At 47.4% G+C, this 11,478-nt stretch overlaps 1 protein-coding gene across 1 annotated transcript; it reads right to left on the bottom strand.

The window, feature by feature from the left end:
• Positions 1-2,769: 2,769 nt before the first annotated feature.
• On the bottom strand, positions 2,770-4,541 carry LOC123425519 (cysteine-rich and transmembrane domain-containing protein WIH2-like). The gene is made up of 3 exons (XM_045109212.1): positions 4,261-4,541; positions 3,995-4,175; positions 2,770-3,011 (listed from the first exon to the last, which is right to left on the bottom strand). Exons 1-3 carry the CDS (start codon positions 4,307-4,309, stop codon positions 2,966-2,968), a joined length of 276 nt encoding a protein of 91 aa, XP_044965147.1. The 5' UTR covers positions 4,310-4,541; the 3' UTR covers positions 2,770-2,965.
• Between the last annotated feature and the right edge of the window lie 6,937 nt (positions 4,542-11,478).

The following is an 11,478-nucleotide window of genomic DNA, read 5'->3' as shown; positions in this document are numbered from 1 at the left end:
TTGCCGGTCAGGAACGGAGAATACGTAACGGACAAGGCACGATCCGAGACGTCGGATCGTGATCGTTACCGACTCGGACGTGGGCTTGGCCCACGTCTCTCCACCCGAGCCGCCTTTATAAGCATGCGATCGCCTACCCTAGCCGTCACGAAATCAGATCACATCTGCCTCACGCGTTCGTTCCTTGAACTTCTGCTGCCGCCGGCGACTCCGTCCCGTTTACCGCGTACACGGTCGACGGGAGAGCAGGCCTCCGAAACCTCGCCTCTCCGGTTCCTGTACGGGAGAGGGGCGATTAGGTTTTTGGGGAGCGATCACGCGACTGCTCGCCTCCGTCCGTCTGCTTCGTCTACGTCCGCGTCGTCCTCGTCATCGCCATGTCTTCACCAAGCGAAGCTGATCGTCTCCGCGAGGAAGCCGAGAAGAAGACGGCAGAGGATACTGCCTCTGCCGCCGCCGCTGCTGCTGCTACGGCCAACTGGCCGATTGGAGGGTATGACTCGTTTATCCTCTTGTTCGTATTTATTCTAGCAGTACTACTTGTTTACATAGATGTATCCACTATATGCGTAGTATGTGCTAGGTTAGCTCAAGATCAGTATGTCATTAGTCTAGTCAATATCATGCTAGTTATTATTTTGTAAATTAATCTACTCGGAAAATTGACTATTTACTCAACATGCTGCTCCAGAGAACAAATCAAATGGAATACTTCGCGTGGAGGTTTTGCTGCTTATCAGATGCTGATATGCACTGCACATGCATGCATGCCGAGATTAGCTTGCAGTTGGCAGCACGCATCCTTTGGAGCCGGCAGCGGGCCGGAGAGGAGTAAATTTATGGTTGGATATGTTCCATTTCAAGGACCCCGGAGCACATGCGTATGCTGGTGCGCTGTGCTGTACTACCGCCCAAAGTGGTGGGTGCCTTCTTTCTCACTGTTGGGCGTCACGGACACACGATATGGAATTAGGCAACGAAATGTCATCATCGGTGTGGAGAATCTAAAACAAAATGCCATCACCATCAGGTAATAGATAAAGAGGGATTACACGTCGACCTGTGCCGGTATAGATGGCGTGCTTTGCTTGCTTAGCCTACACTTTGAATAGACGGTGCTTACATCATCCCTTTGCTCATGGAAAACACAGACTGAGAGCATCTCTAACAGACCTCGTATAATGCCTTAATCCATAAAATAACTATCAAAATATCGTATAATGCCTTAATTCATAAAATAACTGTCAAAATATGGGTCTATGTAAAAAAAGTTGTCCGATCAGATCCCGCAAACTCATTGGACACATAAATATTTTTGCGGGGCGTGGTAAAATTCCCATCCTAACCCGCGAAAACGCAGGTTCTCCCCCTCGCCCCGTCGGTGCCCTGTATATAACGGAAGCGGTTGGCGGGTGGAACATTTCATCCCTCACTTTTCCCGCATCCACCATCGTCGGGCTGCCGCCTACGATTTCGGCCATAGCAGTCGTCGGAATCACGTCGGGGCGCCACACGCCCGGGATTGACCTCTACCCCTTCCTGCTGCCTCAATCGGTCGGAGAGTTGCAGATTGGCGACTGTTTGTCGTGCCTGTTGAATCTGGCATTTTCGACCACCAGCGGCTGCGCCAAGCCATGGATTGATCGGGGAGCACCCCGCACAGCCCCGGCAAAGCGCCAGCGTCGCATGCAAGTACTGGTTCGTCCTCTGGTCGCCGTCGTCGGTTTGCCGGCAAGGACTCGATCGACCCGGGATTGGAAACAAAATACATCGATTTATTGATAGGAAGAAATTTAATAAATGTTCATGCACTTCTTAATATAATTGAGGCTAATGATGCGTCTGTACGTGTAACTAGAAAAGAAATTAAAGAGGAAGCAACGTCTAATTCTTTAGAATCAAAGCCGAGGAATTTAGAATGTAAGATCAAGAATCCGCAGATCAACGATGAATGCATGGAGAAGATGTTGATATAACTAGTGGGAGCAGTTATGAAACTTGGATATCTTCTAAAATGCCTAATTGTTATTCTTGTTTTCTTTAATCTTCCTATTTTAACAAAAAGTTAGTGAATTATTATGTATCCAATGCCTCTAAAAAAAATAAAAAAGTAAAAAAAATATGTTTTCATGCTTGAAATTAAAATACACATTACTGATTTACGTATCGACGAGGGATCACGACCGAGGAGACCCCGCAAACCGACCAGTAAAAAAGGGCCCGGTTTGCAGAGTTTGCTCGACCGCCGTCCACGCCGGCCCGTAAAACCGTTTTTCGCGTACTGTAAACGGCCAGTTAGAGATATTTTACAGCGTCTGCTAAAACATTATTTTTGTGTCCGATACAATCCTCCAAAAATATATGAGCCAGGGTGTCCTGGTGATTGTAGGCAAACGATCACAAAATAATAAATAACACTCAGTAAAAAATATATGAGCGAGCGAGTGGGTGCCCTGGTGATTGCAGGCAAACGATCACAAAATAATAAATAACGCTCAGTGTAAAACGCTAGGAAAAGACCTACGGGTTCTGCGAGGTCAGACTGAAAGAATCGGATAAAGTGCAGTCCAGTCAAGATTCTCTCGGCCCTGAGGCTATGTATTATACATGCCCTCAGGCTCAACCCGGCGGCTAAACGAGCACGTCAGCGCAAAGGTGAGCATCAACGCCCCAACGGGAACGTGCCAGAAAAAGATGAAATTGGACACCACAACCGCAAGTTGAATTCCACCACAAGAGGTAAAACGACACAATACACAGGGGAGCATATAATATAATCATCATCAGTTGACAACCAAGCGAATAGTTCCATTGCACAGAGGTTCATAAACATGGATTAAACAAAGGGTGCGATAATGCCCGACGAGAAATAATAATTAAGCTACTAGCAGCATTTGTCCGTCGGGAGGATAGATAGCTCAGTCCCGGTTCGACGAGCTGATCGTCTTCCTCCCTCCATCCCTCCTCAGAAGCAGGCGTCCAGGAGACAGCAGCAGCAAAGGGCGGCCAGGCTGTCGCAGCAAACAAAATATCATGAGACAGAATATCGATGACAGGGAAAAAAGTAGCTGCCTAGATATACTGACAGCATTTGCAACAAGTATATGCCTGTGACCAGCATAATGAAACATTATGCGTCTTTGAAATGCCCAACCATACATGCAATTTTCAACTGTTATTGGTGAGCGAGCATCTACATAATTAGTATATTGCAATTATTCTTCCAAAGAAAATTAGCAGTACTGTAACTGAGCTGATTGAGAGTCCTCGGTCAGAGGATATCTGTTCTTCATGCAATTTTGAAATGTGTTATAATAGAGGCGAGAGCGTGAGCATTTATGTGTAATTAGTAATGTAATTAAGCTGGTTGATAGCCGTTCTTTGGTAGTTATCGCGTCGTCAACGAAAATATTAATTCCCAGTTCCCAGGTTGCCCCGTCCCGAAGGAATCTAATCTAAAAGAACAAGAAAAATGCCTATTTCTACACCACGGAACATTTTCTGATCTTATCTCAATGCCAGTCCAAAACAACCACCCGACGCATGTGAAACGCCTCGCGGAAATCTAGACGCATTTGTTTGGTTAGGGCTGCTGGCTACGCAACAGATGAGTTTAACTTCGCATCCGAGCCGTCAATTTCAAGATCGGACGGTACGAGGGACAAGACAGGCCCTCGGCGGGGGGAATACGTGTGCGCTTTGGGTGGAGCGACCGACACGTCGTCTGAGACCGCGACTGCTCTCTCTCTCTCTCTCGCCCTTTCCCGAGGGTTCGCTCGCGCGTCAAGTCGCGGTCCCCACCACCCAAGCAAACGTGCGCGCGACGGCCACCGACCGACGGGGAAAGGGGTCGCCGCCGGCGTCTCCGGGCAGATCTGGCACGGGCGATCACGATTTCCGGCCGTCCAAACAAGCCCCGGACTGAATTTGATCTAATCTAGCGCTCGGAACAGCGCGGGTAGGAAAAATCGAGGAGATGGGACGGGGAACTTACCATCCCTCCATGAAGGAAGGCCCGCTGCTCTGCTGCTGCTGCTGGTGTGGCGGCGGCTGCTGCGCGTACTGCGGCGGGTAGCCCTGCTGAGGGTAGCCGGCCGGCGGGTAGCCCTGCGCCGGGGGTGGGTAGCCGGCCGGAGGGTACCCCGGCGGCGGGTAGCCGCCCTTGTCCCCGTACCCTGAGGATTCAAATTCACAGGCCGAGATTCAGCACAAAAAGAGGAAAGGAACGCGATGGCGACGGGAATCGACGGGGGTGCGCACCTTGCGGCGGCGGGGCGCCGACGGGTGGCTGCTGGTTGTAGTAGCTCATCCTCTCCTCCTCCTGCTGCTGCTGGCTCCTCCGGGGTCTCAAGCTGGCTTCCTCGCGGCGATCGGAGCGGGCGGAGCGGGGCTTTGTTAGGGATGCTGGGGGTTTGGGCGATTTGGTGGGCGACGGGTCAGGTGGTTTTTATATAGCCGGAATCCGCCTTCGCCCTATCTTTTTCCAAACCGCGTCCCGAACGTGGGCGCATGGGCCTGATTGGTGGGGCCGTGTGACGCGTTTGCCCGGCCCGGGTGTCGCCGCGGCACGCACTTGCCTCCTGCTGCGACCGGAACGCGTGCATTTATGGTTGCCTGGTTTTGCTTTTGGTAAGAAGATGCGTGTAGGAGTGCCTGATTTGGTTCCGTTTCCTTCGGTGTACCTGCCAAACGTATAGCCCCGGCACGCGCTTGTTTTGGGCTCGGAACATGCATGGAAAAAGCTTAAGATCAACCGACTGATGTGCTGCCTGCGTAAGTTGCGTGCGTGGTTATAGGATTGTGGCCTGCGGGTTCATTGAATATTGAGCTCACATGAAGACTTGGGTCGACTGGGAGGCGCGCGGCTCACTTGCATACTTAGATGGGTTGCGAAGCGACACGAGTACTTAGGACCTGTTCGGATCCTCTCCGCTCCCAAATACGGCTTTCGGAGCGGAGGGAGCGCCAGCGTAATTTTACGGAGTTGGTAAAACCAGGCTCCTCCTTTCCTTTAGGACGTGGAGCGGAGTTTTGAATGGGAGAGATCCCGAACAGGCTCTTAGATGATCCTAGTTAAATTTATCTTACATATATTATGTAACAACACAGATATATGTAGATGTGTTAATCTTTTGCTACACCAAAGATGCCGCTTGCATGGAGCCATGTATCGTCATCTTGCATCCAACTGCACGTGTTTTCTCGCCTCACGTCATGTTTTCTGCATGTTCATGTTGCAACCGCACCACCGTTGTCGCTGCTCAATGCTAGCCATTGCCATGCCTGATGCTCATTGTGTGTGTTATCCACCACTATTAATTTCTTGACATGCTACAAACACGTGTTTTCTTGCTACAAATCATGCAATACTTGAAGGGAAACATTCCATTCAATTGGTGATAACTCAGAGCACGTCGACCGTCCTCAACGACTGTCTGATTAGCCTTTCATCTTGTGGTGCACAACAATCGTCCACACATGGCGCACGATTTGCAACATTGTATGTGTTGCAAGATATTGCTACACATGTTGGGTTGCAGAACGACTAGGTCGAGGAATGGCCATGGATCGTTTTTGCAACCCGGGTGCAACATGGGTCCCCTGAACGCAACATGGGCCATGTTGCTAACGGTGGATCGCAGCTAAAAGACACATTGCAATGTGAGTGCAATATGTGTCATATTGCTAAACCCCAAGTGCAACATGGGCCATGTTGCTAATGATGGACCACACCTAAGATACGTTGCAACACAAGCGTAACAAGGGTCATGTTGCAAACCAATGAGATCAACATGAGTCATGTTACTCACAGTGGACTACATCTAAGACATGTTGTAACACGAGCACAACACGCGCCATGTTGTAAACCCCCGAGCGCAACATGGATCATGTTGTTAATGGTGGGTCGCACCTAAGACGCGTTGCAATGTGAGCGCAATATGTGTCATATTGCTAGAATCCGAGTGCAACATGGGCCATGTTGCTAACGATGGATCACAACTAAGACATGTTGCAACACAAGTGCAACAAGGGTCATGTTGAAAACCAATGAGTTCAACATGAGTCATGTTGCTAACATTGGATCACGGCTAAGATATGTTGTAACGCGAGCGCAACACGCATCATGTTGTAAACCCCCAAGCACAACATGGATCATGTTATTAACGGTGGGTCGCACCTAAGATGCGTTGCAAAACGAGTAGAACAAGGGTCATGTTGCAAAACCTGGTGCGCAACATTGCCCATGTTGCTAACGATTGATCGCAGCTAAGACACGTTGCAAAAAAGCGAGTGCGGCAAGGTCATGTTACAAACCCCTGAGTGCAACAAGGGTCATGTTACAAAATGTTGGTTGCAACATGGGTCTGAAGGCATGTTGCAAAAATCAGTAAAAGTTTGGACGAACAAGGAGTGATTGCAACACGAGTGCAACATGGGTCATGGTACAACCCCCAACGCAACATGGGACATGTTGCAAATTTGTGGGTCGTAGCTGAAGGACTGACATGGCCCAGATCGAAAGGAAATCTGACATGTGCGTTAGCTGACTGATACATAGCGCATGCTATTCTTCAAGGCAAGTCATCGACAGTCACCCATCGACAATGTTGCAAGCCAGATGCACGTCGTTACAAGGCTTTCATAGTTTTTTTCGCTCCTACATGGCAAGGTGAACCATCACAGCGGCGACAAAGCTTCTTATTCTGTTGTGGCTGCAATTCAAGCCTTACAATGTCGACTCTTGGACAATATTATATATAGTTTAATTGCACGACAAGATCAATTCACTCACCATGACCACTTGCATTACATTTTGTGTATGTTGCGACCATTTTTTGTCCGCGTTCTTTACAACGGAGGTACGTAGAATTTTAGTACATTTAGAACTTTTTCCATATTCCTGTACACGTGATAGGTAGACTTTGAGGATCATGCCATGCTACATAACTACAAACACCTAGCTATTTGGTTGTTCCGGTACGAAGTTGGGATAAATAATTAGAAGTAGCTGGCTAGTTGTTGCAACCTCCAAGAAGTAGTCGAAAAAAGTTATTGCAACCTAAACAAGTAGTAGTATTTTGTGGGGCCGCATGATCACGTGAAGCCGGTGCCCTGCAGCCTGAAGCAGAGAATCCGGTGCCCCGCAGCCTGAAGAGAAGGATAGAACTAGAGGGACGGTCAAATCATGCGGCTGAAAAGTCTGGCTAATAGGGTCAATCGTGTAGTGTAACGTCCAAGATGCGAACGATATCCATTCTTGCGAAACGACGAGATGCATTTCTATCCCTGTCGAGGCCCTCGCGTCAAAATAAGGATAGGACCGCATCTTGGGCGTTACATATGATTAGCGACCCGGCTGATTCATAGCATCGGTCAACATGCATTTGATGTAAAAGAAGATGTTTCGAGATGACCTATTCGTATTTTTTTATGTGAGGTGTTTGTTTTTCTTATGTGCCATGACTGTTGTTCTCTCTAGAATTGTGAGTGTGGACTACATGTGTTGTAATTTCTAAGAACAACTCCAACGCAGCGACCTAAACAAACATTGATTTTGTCCGCTTTTTTGTCCGTTTGGGTCGCGTATCCACGCGTCCGTGTTCATTTTTTTATTTGGGTCCATAGATGCACCCAACAAAGACAGATGCATTTTTTGTATGTCCATCCCAACATTTCATCAAACACGTGATGGGCACATTTCTTTGAACTATACCGAGCTCTCATGCCGCTACCCCGAGCTTCCGTCCACGCCCGCGTCATGCACTCCGCCGCCGCCCGAGCTGTCCACGCCCCGCGTCGTGCACTCATGCCGCCGCCCCGAGCTCCTGCCCGTCCACGCCCCGCGCATATTGATTTGTTACCTTCTCCATGTTGGGGATGAGCTCTTGCAGAGTCAGCTGGCCGGCGAGACAGGCGTAAATGGCATGGCATGGTGGTAAGCTATTGTAACGACTAAGATGCGGCCCTTTTCTATTTTGGGGCGATGCCCCAAAAGGGAAAGGGGCGCATCCAAACGTTTCGCAAGCGAGATAATCATAACATTACATAACTGAAAGAGTGACAAATAGGGCATACACTTGCCATCTGATACGAGTATAGCATTAAACTTACATGCACACATTATTCACAGCATAGTCTAGTCCCACTACGGACAACATGAAAACAAGTAAATCTATGAAATCCCGCATGCTGGCCCCATGATCACGACCACGGCCTCAGTCCTCCGGATAGTTCACGTACAGTCGACCAGAGTTCTCATTTAATTCCCACTTCAGATGGTTGTCAACAGGATCTTCTACGTCGGGCGTACCTGTACCTGTTGGTGTTTGTAGTAATTTTTGAGCCACGGGGACTCAACAATCTAATGACCTTGGTATCGAATCTAGCCAAGTTATTGGGTGAGGAAGGTTAAGTGTATGGGTTTGCAGCAACCTAAGCATATATGGTGGCTACCTTACGATGATCAGAGTTATCATGTGGTGGTCTACGCGGGCGATCGAAGACTAGGTTGATCACTAAGTGATCCTGAACACCTACTTACGTCAGACGTAACCCCACCAAGTTCTCGATCAGAGAACAATCTCTGAAAGAGACAGTCACGGTTACACACACAGTTGACAGTTTTATTAGAGTTACTTTAAGTTGTCTAGAACCGGATGTTAACAAAATATCCACATATGCAACATAACTGCGGGCACGGCTTTCCAAACTGCAACATAACTGCAGGGGTGCTCAACTAGTCCATCACAAACTGCCATGGGCCGCAAAATAATCCTCTATCACGAATCTCGTGACCTCTTCGGATTCCTTAAAGGAAAACCTCAACTTTGAGGAGACCCAAAGTTTCACCGGAATCCCTATACGCAAGATATACCGCTAAGGTAAGACAGACCTAGCAGGACCTCCCGCCGTGTCGACGACCCCGATAAGAGCCGTGTATCTCAGTCTTAGGACACGACGGATGAGCGATGGTTACCACGCCAAAACACCGAGTTGCCCCGGGGAGCGTTAATAAGCTGCTCTTGGTTGGACCAACACTCATGAGGAGCACTGGCCCGGGTTGTTGATTAAATCGTCGGGGTAGCTATTCCCTATGCAAACTATTATTAGGTTATTAGCAGAATAAAACTAATGTTGGGTCCTGCCAGACAAGCCTTAACACTACACGATTTATCAAGGGGGTCCCCATAACAACCTCGACCGTGTTAGGAGCGATCAGTTATGGAATCAAACACCGGTAGCCGAAACTAAGGCGGCAACAACGGAACAAATCACCCGGCAAAAGGCTAGGCCTTCCGTTATTTACCAAGTATATAGGTGCATTAATTAAATAGCAGTTTAAACATAATGATATCAAAATACCCATGTTATCACATGGAACAGCTGGCACCTGCAACTAGCAAAGCTATCCATTAGGGGTTAAGCAAGCCTACTTAGCCAAACAATAGTTGCTAGGACAGGGAGGTGTTTGGGGTTCATGGCAAAGACAGGTGGCATTTATATCAAGTGGTAGGCAGAGAGCATGTGACGAAGGAAATGTGATTCTAAGCATAACAAAGCTAGATACGGTGTCAAGGTCACAGTCATCTTGCCTGTGATGTCTTCAGCTTGGAACTGCTCTTGATCTTCCTGCACGTACTCTCCAGAATCCACGTACTCGCTCTCCATTCCTGATGCTACCCAAGATAAGATAACAGCCAATGAACACCGGCAAAACATAATGCAACAATACATATGATGCATGCATGAAGAAGGGAGCATGCATCACTATTCTAGTCACTTTCAATGCATTAGTTGAGTTAATAGAATTCTGGACAGAACCTCATATTAAGTTATCTTGACATGCATGGATATGGCATAAACATGTGCATCACAAGAAAACGATGCAAAAACATATAAAGAACGCATAGAACGGAGTCACCATTCAACCAGAAACTATAAAACAAGTTACAAAGGCCTACAGGTCAAATCAGCCGCAACCACACACTAATGGGCACTCACTGGTGTATCCAGGTTGCCACATGCTCAAGCAACACCAAACAAGTGGGGTGGTGCATGGGAACACACCACACTATCAACAATGCCCACACAAGCTCCAAAACAATACAAGCATACAATCTGTTTTCCAACAGTCACATAGCAGTTTGTCTACAAGATCTACAGTAGCTACATCTATCTAAATGAATCAAACAAGACATGAGACTGAGGCCATCAAAAATCTCTACAACCCTGTACAAGAAGCTAATGCAAAGGAATCACCCGTGAGCATATCTATAGACACTAACTTGGACAAAAACTATCACAGATTGGGACTTAGTGAAAATCACAGATTTTCACCAGCTGATTATGCTCTGAAGCATTTTGGCAGCCTCCAAAATGATATCTACAAGAGGTGTATAAGCATGAAATTTAACAGGGAGCTAAACAAACATGAAATCTCACAAACATCAGTTTGTTTCATGGGCTAATTATCAACACATGAGCTAATTAACACAAGACAACAGGGGAAGAAAATAATTCCAGATTCCGAGACTTAGTGAAAATCAGAGGGTTTCACAAATCTGACAGTTTCAACCAAGTGTCCACTTCAACAGGGCACAATAGGTGCATACACATCCCCAAGAACAAAATGAAAGTCACATGATGTAGAGGGGTTCACCCACTACCATTCCATCAAGGAATCATCCACAAAGGGCCAAAGCACCACCTAATGTAAAGCTCTAAACATGACATCACATCAGAAATAACAGTTTTATGAAGTTGCTCTAAAGTGAAATCTGAATGCACCAATGGATTCGTGGGATGATTCTACCCCAAAACCATATATCATACATGGGTACTTGCATATAACAATAATGCACAAGGCTAGCTCGAAAAATAACACCAAGAATTCCTAAAAGCTACAAGTGTCTATGATCACATGTAGAGCTAGCACATATAGTATCACCTACACATGCACACTCACTATGGCAAGATCAACGTATCTAGGCATAGCATGGACTCACTAACAAGGTCACACTAATATAGAGCAAAGTGTTCATCCACACACACACACACACACATGTTTATGTGGACTCACATCACACCATCAACACCTAGGAATTAGGAGATAACACAAGTAACATCATAATCCCTGCCAGGAAATAAATCAACCAATATAAGAACAAAAGGGAAAAATAAATAAAAACAAAATAAAAAGGGGAAGGTGTGGGATCGAACCCACAACCCCCGTGGTGCAACAACACACCCACACCACTAGGCTAGGCCATCGGGGCTCACCAGAGAGAGGGCTATATGCAAGGTAAGCCTTCTCTCGCGCTGCACATGAACTACGCAAAATACAAGCAAAAAGGGCGCCCGGGGGATTCGAACCCGCGACGCACGCGCACGGCTCGGTTGCCACTGCGCTAAGCTAACTGATCTTAACAAAGAGGGGGGTGTTGCTCTTTTGAGCAGCCCCCTCTATTCTACCTTGGA

This window comes from Hordeum vulgare, chromosome 2H, assembly GCF_904849725.1.
Source record: "Hordeum vulgare subsp. vulgare chromosome 2H, MorexV3_pseudomolecules_assembly, whole genome shotgun sequence".
Classification (NCBI taxonomy): Eukaryota; Viridiplantae; Streptophyta; class Magnoliopsida; order Poales; family Poaceae; genus Hordeum; species Hordeum vulgare.
The sequence above is the reverse complement of the archived record's forward strand: the minus strand, read 5'-3'. Positions and strand labels throughout refer to the sequence as shown.